General features: G+C 50.3%; 2 protein-coding genes across 11 annotated transcripts in view; both read right to left on the bottom strand.

Annotated features, from left to right (window-relative positions):
• The window catches only part of SLC7A6 (solute carrier family 7 member 6), a 43,724-nt gene extending 25,236 nt beyond the window's left edge, over positions 1 to 18,488 (bottom strand). For 2 of the 9 annotated variants that reach the window (XR_011538487.1, XM_070613745.1), the window contains exons 1-2: positions 11,920 to 12,660; positions 347 to 902 (exon numbers count right to left, since the gene is read on the bottom strand). Coding sequence is in view for 7 of the 9 variants with exons in the window: in XM_070613745.1 (XP_070469846.1) it covers positions 347 to 866 (520 nt within the window). In the remaining 2 variants the exon portion in view is untranslated. Of the gene's footprint in view, positions 1 to 346; positions 903 to 10,000; positions 10,117 to 11,043; positions 11,816 to 11,919; positions 12,661 to 18,349 lie in introns of those variants that run through there. The other 7 variants (XR_011538488.1, XM_008518231.2, XM_008518230.2 and 4 more) reach the window with 7 other exon arrangements.
• PLA2G15 (phospholipase A2 group XV) lies at positions 14,643 to 25,060 on the bottom strand. Of its 2 annotated transcripts, none has more exons than XM_070613752.1 (6): positions 24,787 to 25,060; positions 21,461 to 21,617; positions 19,318 to 19,436; positions 18,972 to 19,070; positions 18,350 to 18,574; positions 14,643 to 16,565 (listed from the first exon to the last, which is right to left on the bottom strand). In XM_070613752.1, exons 1-6 carry the CDS (start codon positions 24,899 to 24,901, stop codon positions 16,054 to 16,056), a joined length of 1,227 nt encoding a protein of 408 aa, XP_070469853.1. In that variant the 5' UTR covers positions 24,902 to 25,060; the 3' UTR covers positions 14,643 to 16,053. The 2 variants fall into 2 exon arrangements, with proteins under 2 accessions (XP_070469853.1, XP_070469855.1); XM_070613754.1 differs by having other exon boundaries at positions 18,350 to 18,449; positions 24,787 to 24,921.
• Position 25,061: the final 1 nt, after the last annotated feature.

Below are 25,061 nucleotides of genomic sequence, written 5' to 3'. Positions count from 1 at the left end.
TAAGTTACAACTAGTGATGTCGACTCCAATCAAAACACCTGACAAGACAAATATAAGACATGCAACAACCTGTCACACAGACTAGGGAAGAGAACTCAGGGACAGCCAAGAGCAGAAGGAATGTGAGGCAACAAAGGCCACAAACAGATTCAAACTTCTTCCATCCCCATCCTCTACCCTTACTTATCTCTCAAGATCAAATGACTGGTGAAATTACTTCAAAAGATCAGATGCCCCTCTTTTCTCCCCCAAAAGAAAATATGCTGTTCAAATATAAGGTACCATTAGCATTATTAAAGTAACCCACACCCCCACACATACTCCCCCACTAAGCCCCCAGACTTACATATGCAAGCAGCAGCGAGGAGACGGCAGGCCAGGTATGGGGGATCACAGGTAGGGAAGAAGGGCTGGATGATGTAGTTGGCAAAAGTGATGGCGATGATGGCCTGACTGGTGGGCTCAACGATTAGCAGGGAGGCCCACAGGCGGATGAAGGCAATGAAGCCCCCAAAGGCCTCTAGAATATAAGCATAGCTGGCCCCAGATTTGGTGATGGTGGTCCCCAGCTCCGCATAGCAAAGGGCACCCACAACGGAGAAGAGCCCACCAATGGCCCATACGACCAGCGACAACCCGTAGGAGGCAGTGTATACCAGCACACCCTTGGGTGAGACAAAGATTCCTGAGCCAATCATGTTGCCCACCACCAGGCTGACCCCATTCAGCAGAGAAATCTCCTTCTTCAGCTGCATAGTTTCTGCAGTCCCTTGAGGTAGCATGCTGACATCTTCCTCCTTGGGCTGGCTGGCTCCAGGAATGAGATGGTAGTTGGCAGTGGGGCGCTCCAGCTCGTTGGTTTCCATGGCGAATGGTTCCTTCACACCTGTGTTTACTGTGGTCTGGCAAAGAATATAAGAACGTCAGTCTAGGGAAAGAGCTGGTGAGGCTCTGGTTTAGACCTGCAAGGTAGGCAGATTTCCCTGCCCACCTCTTATGTAGGGACAGCATGCATCACACACAGATCTAAGTACAATGAGCCTGTCTCAGTTCTCACCACAGGACACAGAGAAATGAAGGTAGGCAGACCTCCACTGCTGCCAAGAAAGACACCATGAGAGCTCAGGCATGACATGATGGCAACTTCCAACAAGAGGTACCTGGCTTGACGCCCAGAGTAGGCTGGCATTAGGTGTAGGTTTTGCTGAGGTGTAGGTTTTGCTCTGTTCTTACAAGCTTAAAACCTGCCAACCTGTTCTGCAGAGGGACCAGAGTCCCAGCACTAGGTTCACAGCCCTACCCAGTCTGATAGGCCTCTCACTGTCTATACCCACTCACCTCCACCCAAACATAAACAGGGACTTCTTCAGTGTCCCGCTACATGTGGAGAAATCTGTAGCCACTCTCAGACAGGCAAAGAAAATAAGCATGTGGTGGGAAGGGCTAGGAAGATGCTAAGCCCAGGGCATATTGCTTTTGCAGAGACTGGCCTTCATGAAAATACACACCCTTGTGTCACTGTGTCCACAATACTACCTTACTTCCTACATTGCTGCTTGCCCATTCAACACCTTTGTTTTTCCAAAGAGCCCAGAAAAGAGGGATAACATAGTAAGACCAGATGGAAAAGGAACATCCAGAGGGCACTCTAACCTGGGGCTTATCTGCTATTGGCTTATTTGCTTCCCTTCTCAGAATGCCCCTTTCTACCATCTGGAGTTGTAAAGAGATTCTCTCAGAATAGGACCCAAGAGTCTTGACACTCAATCAAAGCTACAAGGCTTCTCTTATCCACAGATCTGGAATTAGAAGGCATCCTGTAAGGAGATGGTGCACGCACGCACGTGCGCGTGCGCACACACACACACAACTACTACTACTATTACTACTACTACGACCTTTCATTCAGAGCTGGGCCAGTCCAGAAACCTCAGGGAACCTACCAGTGAAGGACCCAGAATGCGTCAGAAGAAGACAAGCACCATCCTGACCCTACATTCAGCATGGCCTTCTCCCTCCCTCAAGTCCTATGCCCAAGGAATCAGGAATTCAGATGCCCAATTCCCACCTCATCTTCTGGAGAAAGAAATCTGGTTAGCCATTTGATTCCCACCCAGGAGTCAGTTCTTTAAGGTCACGGAGACAACTTCCATGGCCAAAAGTGGGATCAGTAGATCATCTTCCCAGAAGCCTCTCATCTACTCAACAAAAACGGATGTACTGGAACCTTGCCTCCTGGAGATAAGAGCAAGGGAACCAGAGCTACTCAAGAATGAGTAATTTTCAGGGAAAACTCCAACCTCCACAGGCTCCACCCAAAATTCCTGCCTTACTTGTCCCAGTCCCTTTCCAGAGTCTGGACCTAAGCCCAAGTGAAAAAGCTCCCCTGGGGCACTAATAAGCCTTCTGTCACTCCCACAGGAGTTGAGCCAGCCTACCTCTGCTTAGATGAGGCCTGGCTTTAAGGTGGCACCACCTTTCCTTTCACTCCCGGAACCAAGCCATGAAGGTTTCCCTATGCAGGCACATGGGAACATATTTCTTTTCACATGTCTGCCAGGTGAGCCCCGACATCCATGAAAACAAAACTAGGAAACAGCTAAGAAGCTTATATTCTCACATAAGAGTCAGGTGCAGAGACCCCTAGGTTGCCCTTTTCCACCCAACTCAACAGAGGCAAGCAGAGAAACTTGGCCCGAGGGACGCTCCAGCTTTTCCTATTCCATCAGACTCTAGCTAGGGGGGAAGGGGGACTGGGGCTACGAGGGGTTCTTTTTGGATTTCTGACACCAGATGTGTGGGTTTTCTACACATCAAGCAATTTTGCAACACCAGCTGGGTGTCCTACAATTTAATCAGTTCTGACACTATCTTCCTGGAGATAGTATCAGATCCCACAGGTTAAGGGCTCAGTCCTATAAAAACTGTGCGCTCCCCCCACCCACCCCCTTTAGATGCCAACTGCAAGTCCAGGATGTTCCTGTGCTTCTGATCAACTGGCTATAAATCGAAGGTTCCCACTACCCACTCCTTGGGTTCAATTAATTTGTTACAGCAGCTCACAGAACTCAGGAAAACAGTTTACTTACTAGATTATCAGTTCATTACAAAGGATATAACTCAGGAACAGCCAGATGGAAGAGATGCATAGGGAAACGTATAGGGAAGGGGAGATAAGCTTCTCTGCCTTCTCTAGGCACATTCTCCTAGCACCTCCACGTGTTCACCAACCTGGAAGCTATCCAAGCCTCATTCTTTTGGATTTTTATGGAGGCTTCACTACAAAGGCAAAACTGATTAAATCATTGGCCGCTGGTGATTTGTTCAACCTCTAGCCCCCTCCCTTCCCAAGAGGTCGAGACTGGACTGAAAGTTCCAACCCCCTAATCACAGGGTTGGTTCCCCTAGCAACCAGCCCCCATCCTTAGAGGATCTAGATGCTTTCCAAAAATCACCTCATTAACGTAAACTCAGATGTGTTGAAAGGGGCTTATTATATAAATAATAAATAACAAAAGACATCCATTTCATCTTTATTTCTCTGAAACTATTTCAGGAACTGGGAACAAAAGTAAATATTATAACAAAAAAATGCCCCATGGCTATTATATGGGAAATTATGGGAGCTGTGTACCAGAAACAGTGGACAAAAATCAAATATATATTTAATCACACTATCACAGGGAGGGAAAGAGAGGTAAGCTCATTTCACTGGAAAATAAAATCTAGTATAAAATGGAATTTCCTTGACTTATAACTTCCATTTAGGAAGGAGAAAGCTAGGAAAAGTATCACTCCTACTGCAATGACAAGAAAAAGCCAGATAATTTACAAAACTTTTTTTTTTTTTTTTACAAAACATAACTTTTCTTTCTTTCTTTCTTTCTTTTTTTGGTGAGGAAGATTGGCCCTGAGCTAACATCTGTTGCCAATCTTTTGACTTGAGGAAGACTGTTGCTGCACTAATATCTGTGCCAGTCTTCCTCTAATTTGTATGGGGGATGCTGCCACAGCGTGGTTTGAGAGTGGTGCTATGTCCGCCCCGGCATCTGAACCTGAAAACCCTGGACCGCCAAAGCAAGAGCACGTGAACTTAACCACTATACCACTGGGTCAGCCCCCCACAGCCCCCCATAACTTTTCTTGAAGCCGTCAGGGAGCTGAGGTTACAGAGCAACCACCTGGACTGAAATGGAAGGAAAAATAGGCACCTCCACGGAGAGATGTAAGCTCTGGCTCATCTGTGGCAGAAGAACAATGGGACCACCATAGAGGCAGGTAAGAAGAATTCAGGTACAATTTTTTTTGTTTTTTTGTTTTGTTTTGTTTGTTGTTTTTTTTTGTTTTGTTTTGAGGAAGATTAGCCCTGAGCTAGCTACTGCCAATCCTCCTCTTTTTGCTGAGGAAGACTGGCCCTGAGCTAACATCCATGTCCATCTTCCTCTACTTTATATGTGGGACACCTAACCACAGCATGGCTTTTGCCAAGTGGTGCCAGGTCCGCACCCGGGATCCGAACCGGCGAACCCCGGGCTGCTGAGAAGCAGAACATGCGAACTTAACCGCCATGCCACCAGGCTGGCCCCCAGGTAAAATTTTTAATTAATTATTAAAGGTCGAGCGTGGGTTAGCAAGGGCCATACACACTCAGAGGTTTTTCTCCACAGACGTTGGTAGATGCTCATAAGAAATACTAGGCAGGAGACCAGGGAAAGCCTCTTAGTAGTGCTAGCCTAGAGAAGGAAAGCAGTCAAAGGAATGCAGCCACTGCTCTGGGAAAAAATACAAAGGTCCACCTGATCCAGCCTCTAAAGAATAAAAGTCTTAAACCCCTGGGAAATGGGTGGCAAACTCTGTCATTCCCAAGGCAGCTGGGGCAGGGTAAAAGAAAAAAGAAACAGGGGCCGGGCCGGTGGAGCAGTGGTCAAGTGCGCACGTTCCACTTTGGTGGCTCAGGGTTGGCAGGTTCAGATTCTGGGTGCAGACATGGCACCACTCGTCAAGCCATGCTGTGGTAGGCGTCCCACATAAAAAGTAGAGGAAAATGGGCATGGATGCTAGCTCAGGGCCAGTCTTCCTCAGCAAAAAGAGGAGGATTGGTGGCCGATGTTAGCTCAGGGCTAATCTTCAAAAAAAAAAAAAAAAACAACCCCCTACACCTTGGGGAGAGGCAGGAAACTCTGGTCCAGACCATTAGAAGTGTCCTACCTCTGGGAGACAGGCAGGATCACCCAGAAAGATCTACCCCGCAGCCCCCAGACCCAGGGAAACAGGGCCTGCCTAAGACTGAGGCTGAACCAAACCAACAGAGAACTCCTCTGCTCCCTGCACAAGGTTAACAAGCACCCAGCAACAAGACTGTGGTAGACTGTGTATTGAGGCAAAGGGGCACAAAGAAGACCTAAAGCTGAGAGTGGAGCATAAATATTGAGAAAAACCCACCCTCCAAACCAACCCTAAGAGCAAGGAAATACAAGAGGAATTTGAAGCCACAGGTGTAACTAAGGTAACCATAGCAGCAACAAAACCCAAACCCAACTCATCTCCCAAGGGACTCAAACTCCCACACTCACAGCTCAGTACAAGAAGAGGCAGACCCATTTCCCAGAATAAATGCCAGGTACTTCAGTCTCTACTGTTTCTACATACCATGTCTGACAAAAACAAATTACAAGCACCACAAAAAAGCAAGAAAAACAACCACTACCAAGAGGGAAAGTAATCAACAGGACAAGACTTAGAGATGATCCAGATATTGGAACTATCAGACAAGGAATTTAAAAGAACTATGATTAATACATTAAAGAATCTAATGGCAAAGTTGGAAAGCATGCAGAAACAGATGTGGAATTTCAGCAGAGAGATGAAAACCATAAGAGTCAAAATATGAAAAAAATAGAACAGAGCAGCCAAGAGTTATAGGATGATATCAAATGGTTTGAGGTAAATATAAAAAATACTTTTTTTTGCTTATTTTTAATTACTTAAGAATTGACTGCCTAGGGCCCAGCCCTGTGGCTGAGTGGTTGAAGTTCCATGCATTCTGCTTCGGTGGCCCAGGTTCACAGAATCGGATCCCAGGTATGGACCTACACCACTCACCAGCCATGCTGTGGTGGTGGCCCACATACAAAATAGAGGAAGACTATTTTGTAAATAGAGGAAGCTAACATACGTAAGCTCAGGGCAAATCTTCCCCAACAAAGAAAAAAAAAAAAGAACTGACTGCCTAAATAAAAAATAGTAGCAACACACTGTGGATTTATACCATATATAAAAGTAAAATAGGGCCTGGCCTGGTGGTGCAGCGGTTAAGTGTACACATTCGGCTTTCGCAGCCCGGGGTTCACCAGTTCAGATCCTGGGTGCGGACATGGCACTGCTTGGCAAGCCATGCTGTGGTAGGCGTCCCACATATAGAAGTGGAGGAACATGGGCATAGATGTGAGCTCAGGGCCAGTCTTCCTCAGTAAAAAGAGGAGGATTGGCAGTTGTTAGCTCAGGGCTAATCTTCCTCAAAAAAAAAAAAAAAGTAAAATATATGACAACAATAGCACAAACATAGGAAAGAAGAATTGGGAGTTATACTATTGTAAGCTTCTTATATTATGTGTGAAATAATGTAATATTATTTAAAAGTAGACTGTGATTAATTAAAAATGTATATTGTAAAACTAGGGCAACCACTAAAAAATTAAAAGAAGTTGTATATGGGGCCGGCCCTTTGGCCAAGTGGTTGAGTTCGCACGCTTGTTTCAGCGGCCAAGGGTTTCACCGGTTCGAATCCTGGGCGCAGACATGGCACCGCTCGTCCGACCACGCTGAGGTGGCGTCCCATGTGCTACAGCTGGAAGGACCCACAACTGAAGGTATACAGCTATGTACCGGGGGGCTTTGGGGAGAAAAAGGAAAAATTAAAAAAACTTAAAAAAAAAATGTATAAATAATAAGCCAACACTGGAGATAAAACAGATCATAAAAAATACTTAATCCAAAAGCAGGCAGAAAAAGAAGCAAAGAATATATGAAACAAATAGAAAACAATTAGCAAGATGGCAGATTTTTTTTTTTTTTTTTTGGAAGATTAGCCCTGAGCTAACATCTCCTGCCAACCCTCTTCCTTTTGCTGAGGAAGACTGGCCCTGAGCTAACATCCGTGCCCATCTTCCTCTACTTTATATGTGGGACGCCTACCACAGCATGGCTTGACAAGTGGTGCCATGTCCGCACCAAGGATCTGAACTGGTGAACCCCAGGCGGCCAAAGCAGAACATGCACACTTAACTGCTGCGCCACCGGGCCGGCCCCAAGATGGCAGATTTTAATCCAACCATATCAACAACATGAAATGTAAATGATCTAAACACACTAATTGAAACACATTGTCAGATTAGAGAAAAATGCAAAACCCAATATGCAGTCTACAGGAAACCCACTTTAAATATAAAGACATAAATTAGTTGCAGGCAAAAGGATGGAAAAAATCATACAAACACTAAATTAAAAGAAAGGTGGAGTAGCTGTATCAACATCAGACAAAACAGACTTCAGAATAAGAAATACTGCTAGGGATAAATAGGACATTACAGAATGATAAAGAGGTCAATTTACCAAGAAGACAATTCTAAATGTCTATTTCCTCCAACAACATAGCTTCAAAATACATGCAAAAACTGAGAGATCTGAAAGAAACCGATAAAACCATGATTATAGTTGGGGGCTTCAACACACCTCTCTCAGTCATCAACAGAACAAGTAGACATAAAATCAGCAGGGATCTAGAAGACCTGAAAAAGGACTGTCCCAACATAGTTCTTGTCTAAGGAATTATGGGAATTCTGAGAAAAAAAATTGGCACCTGCAATAGGGCTTACCTCCACGCAGGAGATGGAAGCAGGTCAGGGGTGGGAGAGAGCCTCCCCACAGGGAGAAACACTGCTTTGGCTGGCTCCTCAAGTTTCACAACAGAATACCAACCTTCCGATCTACTCAACTGCTATCAGAGCACAGTTAGGAACAATCCCTCAGGTGCTGCCTGAGGGCTTTAGGACCAGCTCCAACCTTCTCAGCAGGGCCTTGTCACTAGACCCCGTGCTGCATACAGTCCCACTCATGGTCCTGTCACACTGAATTACCTGAAGTTTCCAGAACCTGGAGATCCAGGGTTTCCAGAGCCCATCAGACAAATACACCTTTGCTCAGGCTGAGCCCTCTGCCTCCAACACCCTTCTCCCACCTTTTCCTCAACATCCTCCCTACCATCTTGCTCCACATATCTCCTTGTGCCCCTAATGCTTCTAGTACAAACTTCTGCCTCACTCTGTTGCATTTACTTACCTTCAGTCTCTCTCAACTAGTCTGTGAGCTCCTTGTCTGTTTCAGCAGCACCAAGTACAAAGCCTAGCACAGGATCGGTACTCAGTCCCTGATCATTGAATAAAAATATATAAAGGACAGAAAACACACAACAAACCCTACTGAAAGTCTAACACCTTGAGCCACTTGCTCCCCAGAACACAACAACAAAACCTTAACTAAAGGGAAGTGTTCAGTCAGAGAAGCCAGTCTGAGACAGTGGTTCCCATCATTTTCTATCACAGTACTTGTTCTTCAGGTTAACAGGAGAGAAAGGAAAAAAAAAATTACAAAAAGCTGCTATGACTACAACAATGGTTTTTAATTGATTTGCATTTAATTAGTCACAACAGTATCTACATACATTCTCAAAAAAGCAGCCCATAACTGTGTGAAATATATTGTTTATCTTGTCCCCACAGAGTAGATTTGCAGACCTTCTGCAACAATGGGATAAAAATCACTGATTCAAGGAGTTCATGATTAAGCCACTATCTCTAGCTAGACAGCCTGATATTTGGGGGTGGAACAAAATTCTACCAGATCACTCTCTCTGAATTGACTATCCTTTTGCCTTCAATTTTTATCCAACTGATAAGAGAAATGGGTATGTGAAGATCACACACAGTACAGTCTCTCGGTCTCTCTTTCTCTAACACGCACAATCTCTCTAAAATCACTATTGAAGACAATTGCCATTAAATCATTCAATGCACCTTATAAGTTCCTGTCTTGAAAAGGCAGCATAAAGTCCTGCTTGTAAGGACACAGTGCAGCTTTCTAACAGGTTTTCATCCTATTTCGAAGCTCCTGAGCAGAAGATAAAGAAATCCACCAGGCCACTAAAATTTCCTCATGAAAATTTAACCATGAAACTATTACATGCATTTTTCAGAAAAAAAAAAAAGGCTCTTTCAAAGTTTAATTACAAAGAATATTTTACAAGCTGGATTTAAAAATTCTTTTATAATTGATGACTATGGGGAAAAAAATGCTGTCGAGAAACACACCAAAATCTTAACTGCAGTGAAAAGACACAGGACTTTTTATACTTCTCTGAGTTTTATAAATTTTCCACAATGAGTATGCATTAATCTTTTAATGCTTAAACTTAAAAATATATATATTTATTGTACTTCTATCAAATAACAAAAATTACGTGACTCTTTATGTTTGTCTTTTTTACCAGGAAGCTCAAGATCAAATTCATCTCCCAATCAAAGTGACTAGATACACTCACTTCTCAACAGTATTTGATATCTAGTCTTTTCCATGGCTTTCGTTTCCTATTTCTTTTTAACAATCTCATTGCAAGTATCTTTAATTACAAACCACCACAATTACTCTTTAGAAAGAGATACAATGTAATAAGTATATAATTTATTTATATAATAAATTACAGTGCTAAATAATTGTTAATTATGTGTGAGCCATTCTCTTTACCAGTATCATGTTCATATCATATACAAATAACTAAAACTCTTTACAAATCACAAAGATCCAAGAAAGCTAATAGAGAACAGAGCAATAATATTCACTTGTAAGGAAATAAACAAACATCACATTTTCTTAAGCCACCTCATCATAAATGGTCAGGTACTGAGAAGAAAATGAACTCTCCACAGCAAGGCCTAATTCCACTTACCTGTCTTGACCATTTAATCTCTGCAATAAAGAGTAAGACACAACTTATCAAAAAAGGAACCTAAGAAGCAGTAGGGCGATATTTCCCTTTGTAAAAATCTAAGCTTTACATGCCCAGCAGGAGCAGCACTCAATTACTGATAAGTTCCCTCTCACTCACAGCGGAATGTAACTGAAGCAAATGTGTCAGAGAACCAGCTCAGTCATCTCAAATCATGCATGTGTAGACAGCTGCCCTTCCCTGAATCTCAGGTCCCATGAGCACCGTTTGCGTCACTTTTGTAGAAATATATCCACAACCTGGAGACTACAGCAGACAGCACAGAGGTCAGGAAATTTCCTGTACCAAGAACTGCCAGGGAGATCAGCCATATAACTCGTATTTACTCTTGATCTGCAATAAAAATAACGTCCACAGCCAGACAGGGAAGGAGGAAGATAGGAGAAAAATCAGGCTTGTGGTTTTCTACATATTTATCAGGAAAGGAAAATCAAATATAAGAACTTGAACAGTCTGAGACCAAAGTCAGAAAGCAAAAGCCACTAGTACACAATGGGACCTCAGCAATGTAGGGAGCCTGGACTGTTTCCTATACAGCCTCACAGCAAGCAAAGAAAGCTGAAAATGATTTCAGAAAGCACTCACAGGCTTTCAAAAGTCTGCTCCTCCCAGATCTTCAAACCAGGGAGCAGCTCTCAGAGATTAGCATCGGAGAACTGAGCATTCTGCTACCACGGTGCTAGATTTGCTGGCAGTGCTTTTTTCCCCCCCATCAAGGGCAGAGACCAAATTCTTTTTAACTGTGTCACCAAGCACATAACCCACTGCACACAAGAGGTACTCAAAAACATCTGTTAAATTAAATATTGATTCCTATTTGTACTGACCATTACACAACCTGGTGCCTAGACTGTTTGCTTAGAGCTTAGTGAAGAATTCTCAGAATGTTTCACAAATATCGCCTTCCATGTACGACATGAGATGATCAAACAAGATGACAGGATGTGGAGACACCAAAAAGAGCCATAAAAAGAGGAGCGCACCATTCTCTAGCTCCAAAGGCCAGCACTCCCAAGCCCCAACACGAGCCCATTATCAGCATCCCCAAGAAGCTCTGTTCTTGCGGTCACGTCCTCCAAGTCTCGCCCCCTCAGCCCTTCCTCACTTTCAGAGTCTCTTACACACAGCACAGCTTCTCGTTCTTACCTTCAGAGACTCACACTTGCATATCTCAAACAGTCCCTCTCACACATTCAGTGTCACACTTAGGGCCACTCTCACACACAGTCTCCCTCACACTCACAATCTCCCTCTCAGTCTTTCTCACACTCTCAGTCTCTCTCACACATGGACTCACCCTCACACCCGAGGTCTCTCACATACACACAGAGTCTCCCTCACACTAACAGCACCACCTTCACACTCAGGGTCTTACACACTCACAGACTCACCCTCAGAATCAGGGTTTCACCCACATGCAGCCTCCTTCTAGTCCAGGATGTCTGTTTCTCTGTCCCTCTCTCTCTCACACACACATACTCAAACAGAGTCTCCCTTACAAGGTTTCTCCCATACTCTCAGCGTCATCTCACACCCGGTCTTGCACACTCACAGTCGCCCTCAGACTCGGAGTCTCTCTCTCACACACGGAGTCTTTCTCCCACGCTCAGTCTTACACTCAAGGTCTCCCACACTCCTGGAGTCACCCTCACGCTCAAGGTCCCTCTTACACGCCAGCGTCACCCTCCGGCACGCTCTCACTCGCAGCGGCTCTCACGTGCCCCCGCCCACCCTGCTCCGCGTTTCCGGTCCCGCATCCCGCACGCGGCGGCGGCGGCGCCGAGAGGCCGGCCCCACAGGGTGCGGGCCCGGCTGGCCCCGGCCCGGCTACCCCGGCGCGCCCGCCAGCGGCCCGTTACCTCACGGTGGCCAGTCGCCGCCAGGATGCTCTGTCGCACTGCCGCCCCGGCCTCGCGGCTGCTCAAGCCCCGCCCCCGCCACGTCACCCGCCGCCGGATCGCGACAGCGCGCCGCGTCGGGACAGGGCGCCCGGCTCCGCGCGGGGCCGACGGGCGGCGGCGCTTCCGGGCCCCAGGGGCCGCCGCGGCCTCAGGGATCCGGCGGGCTGCGCTCCGGCGCCGGAGATGCGGTCCCAGCGTCTGTGGGCCACGCCGGGGCCCAGCTACCCCGCTGACTGGATGGCTGCTCCTCACCCTGCACAGAGGCACTCCGGGCCTCCGAGGGACACAATATGGGGACGCTCCCGCGGAACGGCCCCCACCCCCCGTTCCTATATGGCCCTTGGCCTAGGCCCCGCACCCAGGGGGACCCCATACAGCTCACACAAGGAGCCCTAAATAGACTCCATACCCCGTTCACAGCCAACCCTCTGCCTAAGGACGCTAGAAAGACTCAAGACTTGTGCTCCCACAGCTCAGACTATCAAACATCCATCCCCAGAGACACATGGACACTGTCAGGCTTCCATAGCCAACGCCAGGCCTCCCTGAGCCACAGGCTTGAGGACATTTTTCCATCTTCCTCCTGCCTGACCCCGTTAACACCCCTCTTGGGAGAGCTGCATCCTCCTGTCCCCTTCCTCTCCCTCTGGTTGCTCCTCCTCCATCTCCTTCTAGGGCTCCTTTTCCTCTGGTACCTCTGGGGCTCTGTCTAGGGCCTCCTGACCTCATGGGTAACTGAGCCCTTCCCCTTAGCTTCCTGTCCACACCTCAAGCCAAGCCTCTCCCCTGGACCATGGAGTCATTTCCCCCAGACACATGTTCACAACTGCACCTCTTCTGGTTCCATACTGATCACATCCAAACCCCTGCTCCTTGCCTCACTACTGACCCAGCCAGAGAGGGGCAGCACCCTAGACCTTTCTTCCTCTCGCCCACCAGGCCCTACATCTCATGGTTTTCTTCTCCTCAGCCATAACAGCTTCCCAATCCCTATCCTGCTCCCTCTAACCCACCCCCACAAGCTGGGGGGTGCTCCTAAAATACAAATTGAAATGATTTCGTCTCTCCTGTGCCTAAATACTCTTCCAATCCTCCTCTCTATAGACCTGAGATGATGAGCCTTGAAGAGCCCTCACTGGTGCTGCCCTCCTGTGCTCAGACTTGGAATACTTTCCCTAAGTGTAAATGAGAGTATGTTATTTGGAGTCATTAGAATCTGACTCTTTGGCCCCTGGATCAGTTCCTCAGGCCTCCCTGGTCAGCCAGAGGAAGGGCTCTGGACACTTGTGTCACCCAATGGCAGCTAGACCACCTGTCCTTACGACAGCTGCATATCCAACCTGCCAGCTCGCAGACCTCTGGCTTTGCTGTCTCACACCCAGTTATAGCAGCCCACCAGCTGAAAGCCCACTATGTACCAAGCAGTGAATGGGATGTTCTCCAGCACCATTAATGTTCCTCAGAACCACTCTGCATGGTACATTTATTTGTCCCCCTTCTTCACATGAGGCTCAGGGAGGTCTGGAGACTCCCCAGGCTACATGACTGGAGCTGGTAGAATTCAGATTTGAGCCCGTCTGCTCGTCCTGAAGCCTGCTCTGACTCCATGACCTCTCCCTGCAGTTGTGAAACTGAGGGTGGCAGTGGTGGGGCTGAAATGGATCAGAGGTCAGTGGGTGGTTGCAAGGTTACCACAAGGGGTGGCATGGGTGTGTGAGTGTTAGGACAGAGCTGGGAGTCAGACTGGGCAGGGCCTAGGGGTGAGGGTTTGCTCCCTCTCATGTTATCACCCTTTTACCAAGGCCAGTGATACAGCTGGACCTGTGTATCCCTAGGCATCCTCTCTCTGCGACCCTCTCTGGGCCATCCCTTCTTCCAGGTTTGGCCAGTTAACTGGTGAGGTGAGAGGGTTCAGAGTGCCCTCTAGTGGCCCAAGGTGTATGGAAGCCTGAAGCCCAGGCTGGCCCAGCTCTGTGGAGGAGGTAGGAACGGGGCTCCTATCACCTATACCGGCCCCTGGCTCTGGGCTCTGCACCACAGAACTCAGGCCTGGACCCCATCCCTATGCATGTGTCCCTGTCTTGGACTCTTTCTGTTTCTCTGGATTTATCCATCTCCATTTGGTCCTCAGTCTCTCGGCCCCTGCCTCTGCCCATTTTGGTCTCTGTCCATATCAGTCTCAGCCTAGTCTCTCTTCCTCCCTCAGTCTCACTCTGTCCCTAAAGAGGCACAGATGGTGAGCAGATGAGCTGAAGAACAAAGTAGAAGGGTGGCGTCCTAAAAAAGAACTCTAGGTTCAAAGGATTCTGAGACCTGCAAGTTGAGAAAGGACAGAAGGCTGGGAAAGGGAGTCCAGCCAGGGTGACCTGCAGGATTGTCTTGGGCCCCTAGCTCTGGGGTGGCACGTGGGGCCTGCTGACCAGGCAGGAACAGGGGGAGCCGCATTCCAATGGGAATGTTTCAGGTCATGATTCTTAGTCCCAGGAGGGGAACTAGATTCCAGGAGAGGGGTCAGGAGGATGAAGCCCAAAGAGGTGCACAGGGGCAAAGCTTTGGTGCTGAGAGAACCCATCAAGCCTTCAGGAAAGGTCTAGCCCCTGATTACTTGCCTCTCTAGCCCCCTCACCCCTCCACTACCTTCCTCCTCTCATGCTCAGAGCAGAGAGCCTAGACCAGGGCACTTTATAGCATCCAGAATACTTTTATTGCCAGAATCGAGGTACAGCCTGCTCAGAGCCCCATGTGGGGCTCACTACTCAACAACAAAGGAAGACATAGATGCTGGGTATGTACGCAACAGAGAAACTTCAGCTCCACAGAAACCTTGTGGGAGAGCAGCACAGTTAGCCTGACTCTGGCTTTGGAACCCCACCCTAGAGGCCACACCCAAGTCATGGCCTATAGCTATTGCCTACTTGGAGACCACTGCTACCAAGGCAGATCGAGATTCCCTAAGCTTGTTATCCATGCAGCACCTCTGGGGCAGACAGAAAACCCTCAAGGGGCCCCAAGGCACCTGGCTCTCAGGGGTCCACTCAAGTTTCTGGGATAGTCCCTGCAGAATAAACACCACTGAGCTGCCTGGTGGGGGTAGGTGCTGGAGAGGGTGGGCAGGAGCCCTACATCCTCTCAGCCCTGTACCCCATTTGGGTGCTAGAGGGACCCTAGGGCAGGGTCACAATGTGATGGTGGGGTTAGCAAGAGGGCAGCTCAGGGCAGCTCTGAGTGGCCTTGGCTGCTTCCTTGTGTTCTTTTCCTTCATGAGTACCTAAAAGGCCATGGCACTGGGCCCTGCTCTCATCCTTGAGCCACAGTCCCAGGGCAAAGGGAGCCACCATCAATACTGTAGCCAACAGCCCAACCAAGGTGGACAGGGCTCCTGGGACACAGCCCCCAGAACTGGGGGGCTATCTGATGCCCAATCCTGAGCTAGGCTGCTCTTAGAGGTGAGGGAGGTAGGAGTGAATGCTCTAGGGCCTGGGAACCATGGAGAACAACCCACCCCTGCCTGCAGGGGGAACCAGGCTGCCCCCAGGAAGCCACAGTCAGGCTGTTGAGCAGCTAGGCCACAGGGAAGCCAGCAGCTCCAACCACCCTGGCCAGTAGCAGGTCCACCTGTGGTCAGTGTGTGGGAAGAGTCACCCCAGGGTCCAGGAGCCCATCCCTAGGACCTTTGTGGGTAGGGTTACAGCTCAGTAATATCCCTCGCAGGAAGGCTGAGGGGACAGGGCCTGGTGGGCGAGTGTGAAAAGGCCACAGGGGTAGGAGGAACACATGGCCCCAGAGTTGGGGATTGGGGCCAGGTGCCAGACAACCACCCATGAAGCCAGTCCTGAGGTCACAACAATTCCACCATCAGCAGCATTCTTTCCATCAAGAGTTCCTCAAGTGAGTCCAGACTATTTCTTCCTTCCTTATTCCCTCAGAGGAAGGAGAAGAAACAACACTTCCCATGGCAGACATTTCACAACCCAAGACCCAGGGCCTTGGATGGTCAGTCACAAACTGCTAAACACATGGGCCATGGCAGTCCCAGAGGCCAAGAGAAGCAACTGTGGCTGAGCCATCCCACAGTCCTGCCTGGCACAGGAATCAGGGCCCAAGGAGCACACGTTTCAGGTAGGCCAGAGTAGTGGCATTGGCCAGCATCTCAATGTGCTCACTGCCCGGAAGCTCCTGCAATGACACTTGGTGCTCCTGGTGGCTGCGCCAGGTCCGGCATTGCAGGGCACTCTGCAAGTTCACAGTGCCATCACCATCGCCAAAGAAGATTTTAGGGTCGTGGTCTGGAAAGTTCTCGTAGGAGAAGGAGTCTGGTGTGGGGACACCAGTACCATAGAGGCAGTGCAGCTGCACACCAGGCGGCAGTGTGGCTTCAACCAGCCCCTCTGTATCCTGCCGCATGAGCCAGCCGTCTTCAAAGCCAATGTCCTGGAAGAACCGGTGATAGTCCCGCAACGTGTAGTTGGTGGTGGGTGTGCGCACAAAGACCTTCTCAGATGACCAGGTATAGTTGTAGGGCAGGAGCCAGCTGGTAGAGACAGCAGACCGCTGTTGCTCCCGGATCTTCAGGGTACCAATGACCGGGATCCGGTTGTTGTCTCCTGCAGGGAGAGGGCTCCGGCCAGGTCAGTCTGTGCTCAGGAATGCAAGCTGGCTGGGCATCAAGTTCACCACTAGGCCCCCTGCTGGACCCCAACCAGTGGCTCAGTCAGCACTCCAGCATCTCTACACTGTTATCATCATTAGAACTCCCATGCCTTCATTGGCTTTTATTGTTTCCCTTTAGTTTTGTTATATCTGGGAAGCACTCAACCAAGATTTCTTTCTTTCCTTTTGCATTTCGTCCCCAAGGATTTAGGCAGCACACACCCACAGGGTGATTTATTGTGTAAACAGTACCCTCCTTGGAGGGAGCTCTTATCACTGGGTCTGTAGGCACTGATCTTGTTGAAGGTGAATCAGCAGGTTGGCAGCCCAGAGACATATTCTTCTTTCTCTTTTATTACATTGAGCTATGTAAACATTTTTCTTTTCCTAGGCTCAGACCTGCAGCCAGCCAGCCCTGGTATCATCCCACCCACCTGCCTGTCACTGACCTGGGCAGCCAGGCCTGCAGGAGACAGGGAAGGAGGGAAGGCTACAGACAGAATGGCAGTCCTTCTCGCACCGGAATGCCAACAACACAAACATACCCACCAGCCAGTGAGACCCCTGGGAACAGGGGCCTCTGACCTGTTCAGGAGCCATGGCCACTCATCACTCTACCTCTCTAACTGACCACAGGACCACAGCTCTGCCAGGTGAGACCTGGCTCTAGGACCCATGATGAATGGGAAGCCACTAGCTAGGGGTCCATGGACTACCCCTCCTACCCCATCCCTGATCCCGGACTGCCAGGCCTGACAGAACACTTTCCCAGCATCTGAGGCAAAGCTCTAAGGGAACTCACAGGGAAGCTCTCAAAGGGCTGGGACCTGAACTTCACCATGGCTCCCTGACTCAAACTCAGGTGGTGCCCACATCTGTCCATTCAGGTCCAGGCTGGACAGAGTAGGTGGCTGTGATAAGTCCTCACTCCCTCACTGCCCAGCCAATCCAGGTTCACTACTAGGAGAGGCACTGGGCCTGACCTGTTCACAACGATCAGTTAGCCAACAAGTAGGTCAGGCAGTGCTGGTGACTTGAGGAAGAAAACTCATCAGATACTTGGCACAGTCCTGGCTCATGGCTCCTAAAGTGAGGGCCCATGGAGCTCACACTCAGTCCTAGCAGAGGCAGGGAAGCCCTACAGCTGCTGCTAGCAGGTTCTGACAGTTGTGAAAAGGGAGGTGGATTAGGGAGGAATGGGGAACGAGGTGGTTTTCCCAACTTCTAAGCAAGCAGGCCCAGACAAACTGCACCTGCTTCCTCCCTGTGTTGCACACAGTGGCTCCCCGCTGCCACAGATGGAGGCGTAACTCATAAACAGGAAACTGTAGTCCCACCTTCCTTTTCTGGGGCAAAGGTGGGGATGAAGAAGTAAGGATGTGGGCAAGAGAGAGGGAGAAGGCTCCCCCAAAGAACTTTGGGCCAAACAAGTTAGGCCAGCCAGGCCTGAGCACCATGCTTCTGTGTGCACAAGCAAGTACCTGTACGACCAACAGTTATGCCACTCCATGACATGCTGTAAGTAACGTACACAGACAACAAGGGTCATCCACTAGAGAGATGAAATTAGGAGTAGTGTTAGATTCTCTTTTGGAAAAAGAGATCTTTGGAAAAGAATACCACTCTGGAGAAATAAGGGTTCAGACCCAAGAGAAGAGACATGAAAGACATTGTACAGGGAAAGACAGGGTGCCATCCCCAATACCAACCCCCCATCCTGGACCAGGCAGGGTCTTACCTGAGGCCAGGACACGCAGGGTCTTGGCCACGCCCCCCCAGGGTGCACCTAGTGCCACGAAGGCATGGATATACTTGTCCTTCCAGGCCTGTGGCTGCCGCTGCAGAAAGTAGAGCATGTACATGTTGCCCATACTGTGGGCAACCAGCACCACGGGGCCCCCATACTGCTGGTGCATCTTCTCGATCATCTTCCGGAGGGCCAGGAAGTAGGGCCCATTTTCATCTGCAGATCAGAGCCAGGTGAGGGTCAGGGAGGAAGGGTCCTGGGGCCTGAACTGCTGACCATTTCTCAGGCCAGATCCAAGACTAGGTGGGTGGGGAGAGTGCTAAAACCCAAGTGGGAGTGGTCTGGTTTCCCCTCAGTTTCCATGAAGGTAGGAAACAAAGGGGCTCTTTTTCCCCTCCTCAGCCTCGTTATCTCTCCCCAGGGCTCAGGGCCCTAGAAATCCTGGGGTGAGGCATGGGGAAAGACAGGACACATTGACCAACGATGGTAGCTATAAGCCCTGGGCTAGACACCAGAGGCCCAGGGATAGAGGAGAGCCCAGGGCAGTGGTGGCTGTGACCTCCTTGTCCCTATCTCCCAAGACTTTAGGGAGGAAACGAGGGTGACCACTTACTTGGGGCTCGGCGCCAGTCGTAGGGGGCCCCCCGGATGTCCTTATCCCGTGTGTAGCCCCAGCTCACCAGGCTCTCCACCATGGTGTGGAAATAGGAACCTGTAGACAGAAATGCATAGGATTAGAGAGGGTACAGTCAGTGCCAGCCACCTTTACCAAACCTGCCAAGGAGACTGTGACATCTACTGCTGGGAAACCCCTGAAGGAATGCTACAGGGCTCTGTGCCGACACTGATCAGAGACAGTTCACAGGCTACCCCTTCAAACTGACAGGGTTCCTCCCACTCTAGGAGTCCAGCAGAACCTCCAACCCCATTCCCTGGAGGGATGAGGAAGGGCTACATACCCACACTGCTTTTGCTGGGGTCCAGGAACTCCAGTGAGAAGGTGTTCCCAAAGCCAGGGACACGCACATCCACACCATCGGGAAATTGGGTGGCTCGGGATGTTCTGTTGTAGACCAGCCTGTCAGGAGGGGATACTGAGCTGGTGATCCAGAGGTGACTCTGAACTTGGTGTGTCCTAATACTGCCCTGTGTCCTGAGCCATACTCCCTTCCCATCCTTAGGTTTGGTCAGATGTATACGGAGACCAAACAGTAACAAAGCAAGTTTATAAAGCACATATCAGAGTAACCACATCCAAATGAGGACCCCTAACAAGCCTCACTCCAAAGACAAACCCCAGGACCTGAGACAATATTCCCTTCTCCTTAATGTCACTCACCCCAGAATACAGGTCTTAGATTTGGTTGGGAGAGGGAAGCGCCAGGCCTGGCTCTGCCATGAACATCGCACTTGACCCAAAAAAGCAGGCAGGCTAACCTCACAGGCTCCCATCGCCCCATCTGCACAGACCCAACTCCTGCCACCCGCCATAACACATCACAGGGCAAAGGAGATGGTGAGTGCAGCACACAACAGAACTGGATAGAGAGACTCCCACCTCAGGGCCCAAGCCCCTGTATCTGCTGTGTGGGTGGAGAGGCAAGGACTGGAGAAATGATGGAGACAGGAAGAAAGCTTTATGCCAGGCCAGGAACTCTGCTTTGGCCTCCCCTGATACCAAGGAGACAAATGTGCTTGAGAAAACACAGGCTAGACCACGCTAGACCTGCAGTCCCTGGTGATCCTGAGTCCCATCCCCCTTTAAAGATCAGCCACGGAAAGCAGACAGAATTCCCAACATTGGCCCAAATAATAGGCACTGGGGGCCCACCCTCTCCAGGGCAGTCTGTAGATTATCCCAGTGACCACTCAGCAAAGTGCAGAAAATTGTTCTGGAAAGTCAGTACAGCTCTGTGCTGGATGAAAGTCTAAACGGGTCAGAGGACCAATGAAGGTAGACAAGCCCCTCTCAGTATCAGCCCGCACCTCCAATTGGCAGTACCTAAGACCACGTCTCTGGTACAAAAATAGACATGCAGATCAACAGCCCAGAAATAACCCTGATCACACACAGAAGAGGAAAGAGTCAACAAAGCAGGCATCATAAACAACAGGGAAGGGCAGGGTGCCTGGAGAGACAGCTAGTGTGTTTCCAAGAAAATTTATTAATTTGTGAGACTCCATTCAGCTCAAACATTTATTGAGCACCAGTTGTGTTCCTGGTTCTGCTGCTCTAAAAATAATAGAGACACAGTCCTTGCCTTCAGGAAGCTCAGTCTGGGAGGGAACCTTAGCTCAGCGCCACACTATACAATTCTGGGTTCAAGTCCTGATCTTGCCACTTATTGGCTGAGTGACCCTAGGCAAGTTTGTAACCTCTTTGAGCTTCCATATTTCCTTTTGTAAAACAGGTTTGAAAATAGCACCTGTTTTATAGGGTCGCTGTAAGACTAAATAAAAGAAAGTATGTAAACTGTATACTGCCTATACTCAGTAAGTAGTAATTCTCATTACATTATTATCAGGGAAACATCCTTGGAAATAAGTTTGGCACATGATGAGAGTTAGAGGAAAGAGGCATGTGGCCTAGGGGAAGGAGAGGTTAACAGCTCTGGGGAGTGGCAGAGGAGACTTCACAGAGGGACTAGGCTCAGGTTTTAAAGGGTATACGGGAGGGAATTCATCAGGCAAAGGGGGTAGAGGTAGACTCCAGGCTGAAAGAACACCAGGTGCAAAGGCATGGAGACAGGGCACATCCCAGGAAGAATAAGCAGCTGGAGGGGGAGGTGTGGCCAAATCAGAGGCAGGGGAAGGGGTGGGGGCCATACTGAGGCTTTGAATAGGGCCTGGAGCATAGAAACCACATGCAGGGCATGAGGCACAAGGCCTGAATTAGAGAGAACAGGGACAAGAGCAGCAAGAAAGGGAAGAAAGTTCTGTCTGGGAGAGTGCAAAAGTGGCACCAACTAGACTGAGGAAAAGGGAAGGGAGAGAGGTCAGTGACCTCAGGGTCTCCTGAGGTGGGGACGAGATGGAAATAGGCTCTGGGGCCTCTTTAGGCTAGGTCGGCGAGCGGCACCCCATCTGTGCCCCAGCCCCCACCTGATATTGTCAATCCAGCAGTCAATGATGACAGGCAGCAGCAGTTCGAGGTTCAGCCAGAGTGTGAAGTATTTGTCCGTCCTCTTGGAGCAGAGGTAGTGCACAACTGTTGGCTTGTCCAGCTTTGCCTCCAGCTGGTTGCCCAAATCACCAGGCACTGTAGGGGCACACAGAGCATACGTGAGGTCCTGGGCCTGGCAGACTGGAGACCCTCGAGGCTTGAACCTAAAGGCCTTCTACCCATCGCTGTCCCAGGACATGGAATAGGCAGGGGTTGTTCACTCTGAGGGAAGGAGTGGGAAATATAATAGAGCATTGGGCCACTTAACCAGCCGAAATTGAATCCAGAGAAGGCACTGCAGGACAGGTTTGTGGATTGGGCCATGAACAGAAACAAAGTTAAGAGAAGCTCATACTGGCACCTGCTGGCCTATCAATGTCCCAAGGCCTTGCTAAAGGCCAGAGCCCAGTAAAATTTCAGAAGAAAGGTCATCTGGAGGGCCTTAGCCTCCTGGCACCTGGACCTTGTGTCAGAGATGGCTACCCTGAAACAACACACCATTCCAGCCACAGCCCAGTGGGAGTGGGTGTGACCCGGCCCCCAGGACAACTTCTCTGTACTGGAGCCAGCCTATCCAGCATACGCAGAGCCCTAGGGCCCTGTGACACTCAAACCCATCCCCATTGCTTCACTACCCAACATTCAAGGCCCTTCACAGTCTATTTACTCCAAGTGACCTTTCAAGCCTCACCTGCTCCCACATGCCATGCTCCCGACAACTTCCAAACACATCCCCATTTAGGATCCATGATCACTGAGTGAACAACCAGTGCCTAGCTCTCCTGGGCATTCACTGGGCTCCAAGTGTGAACCCAGTCCTTCAGAGGGCATGCCCTTCCTGTGCACCATCCCATAGTGTCCTCAGGGTGGCCACGGGAGGCAAGTACAGCACCTGCCTTCACCTCCCTTTAAGATGTGGGTGCAGAAGTGGGGAGTCCTCAACAGGAACAGCCTCTGGATGACATGCTTGCGGACTGGGCAGCGCAGTGCAGAGACCTTGGTCAGTGTCTCTATCAAAGAGGAAATGGCTGAAAGAGGAAGTCACCAGATCTGCTTTGCCTGCATGCCCTTCGCCCAGGCCAGGCTGTGTGGCCTCTAAAATAGCAGTGGTCACTTCCTGAGCCCCTTTGTGCCTAGAACTAGGACAAGAGCCATCCATGCGCCTTTTGTCTCAAATAACACTGGAGAGAACATCCTTATTATACCCCCTCTACAGATGAGACTGAGGTTGGGAGAGGTAGAAATAGCTTGCTACAGTCCCTTCCCCCTGCCCAGGGTCGTCTTCTGTATCACTTCTCTGGCCTTTGCTTCCCCTACCACTAATCAGGGTCCCACTCATAGAGGCTGGTCACCCTTGAATGCTGGTCCTCTGATGGTCAGGGTCAGGTCCCTGCTGTGTGCCCAGGAACAGTCCACTATAGGGTTTCCCAGGATTAATGCCAACAGCCTCACTCTCTGAAAAGCTGCGCAGGTTAGGATTCCAGTCATTCCCTGACTCTGGGTGGGGCCTGAGGCTCCTTTCCTGTGACCTAGGATAACCAAGAACTGAATGAACTGATGAGTGCAGTTAGCACCAACCCAGGCAATAAGGCTGCATGCTGGCCAGAGACCACAAACTTTCCAATGCCACACCCTTCATATTCAGAACTCCTTAGGCCCACCCATATCCTGCGGGCTCCCAGGATGAAGTCCAGATGACCCAACCAGTCACAAGCCCTGCACAATCTACTCCAGCCCCAACTCCACTCCAGACAGCCTGGACTGCTTACCTCCCTCCCTTTGATATGTAGTTCCCTCTGCCTAGAACTTTCTCCTGGCCTCAGCTTGAGCTGCATACTCCAGGAAGCCTTCTCTGACTGGGTCAGTGGGTTCTCTGTGCGTGCCCAGCACAGACCTCATCTCTGTCCTGCGGGCTCCCAGGATGAAGTTCAGATGACCCAACCAGTCACGAGCCCTGCACAATCCACTCCCCCCCCCCACACACACTCCATTCCAGACAGCCTGGACTGCTTCCCTCCCTCCCTCTGATATGTAGTTCCCTCTGCCTGGAACTCTCTCCTGGCCTCAGCTCGAGCTGCATACTCCAGGAAACCTTCCCTGACTGGGTCGGTAGATTCTCTGTGCTTGCCCAGCACAGACTTCATCTCTGAGGATCATCCTGCAAGCTTAGGGAAGGCAGGGCCAAGTCTCCCCAAATCTCGTGGTGAACCTGGGCCCAGTATCCCCCTGGAGCATTTTCTGGCCCAGAACTCTTGGTGGGGTACCCCCTGGGACCACACTGACTGCCAACCCTACCCTTCCGTGATCTGCATCATCCCCATTAAGATACTCCCAGCAGAAAAGACCTTGGGGGTCATGCTGCAGCAGACTGAGTATGTAACAGATACCTCAGCATGCCTCTGCCTTCAGGAGTCCTGGCTGGCCACCAACACATTAGCTCTGGGTGGGAGTGACATCCTGAATGGCATCCAAGGCCCTCAAGACAGAGGTCTCATCCCTATCCACCACCACAAAGAAACACTGTGGCTCCTGTACAGTTGCCGGAGCCACGGCCAAGGAGAGGGTAGGCAGGGGAGGTCACCTAGTCCCAACACAGCCTAGTCCAAGTGGGTCTGGCAGGGGTATGTTCCCTGATAATCTATTCATAGCCATTGTTCCAATTCTTACCTCTGTCTTGAGCCATCCTCAGATTCCCTTGAGCCTCCTCCCTCAGGGCCAATGCCACCCATATGGTAAGTGTGGAGACAGCCTTGGTGGCAGGCTAGGAGAACAATCCTTTCCTCAAAGAGCTTCCTTTCAGTAATGCCCTCTGAACCGTGTGGGGCTGGAAGGGTCGAGAGAGAGAGCCTCCCAGCCAAGTCCAAGTCAAGCCCTAGCTGAAGCTGCCGGGAGCCAGCTCCGAGGCCACCCTACCCCCCACCAGCCCTCAGGAGTGGAGCCAAAGGGCCTCGGTCTTTCCAGCTAAGATATGGGGATAAGGCAAGGCAAGGCAAGGCTTCGGACTGACGAGGACGGGCGGACCGATGGGCAACCTCACGGTAACCCTCCCACTCGCCCCCACAATCTACATGAGAAGGTGACAAGAGGTTGACCACACCCGCGCCCAGTATGGCGGGAGATGGCCGGACCGACCCAGATGACAAGACAGTCATACGCTTCCCCACCCCGTGCTTACAGCAGATGTAAACCTGGAAGATAGCCCCGCCCGCACCCGGTCCTGCCCGACGCACGAGCGAACCGACCCACGACAGGACGCCAGCCTCACCCAGCACCACCGGCGGGGGACGTCCGCCCGGGAGCGCCGGATCCGCGAGCAGCAGGAGCAACAGGAGGCCACCTGGGAGCAGGGCCGCGCGGTAGGGGCAGAGGCGGAGCCCCATGGCGTGCAACAGCGTCTCCAGGTCCGAGGTGCGGATTCAGCGATCCGGGCTCGCGCCTAGGCCCGGGCGGCGGCGACGCGCTTAACACCGCCGCCCGCAGCCTCCCACAGCGGCCAGGCCAATCAGGGCCCGTCTCCCACAAACGGCCTGCCAATAGATA

Source organism: Equus przewalskii, chromosome 3 (assembly GCF_037783145.1).
Source record: "Equus przewalskii isolate Varuska chromosome 3, EquPr2, whole genome shotgun sequence".
NCBI classification, from domain to species: Eukaryota; Metazoa; Chordata; class Mammalia; order Perissodactyla; family Equidae; genus Equus; species Equus przewalskii.
The sequence above is the reverse complement of the archived record's forward strand: the minus strand, read 5'-3'. Positions and strand labels throughout refer to the sequence as shown.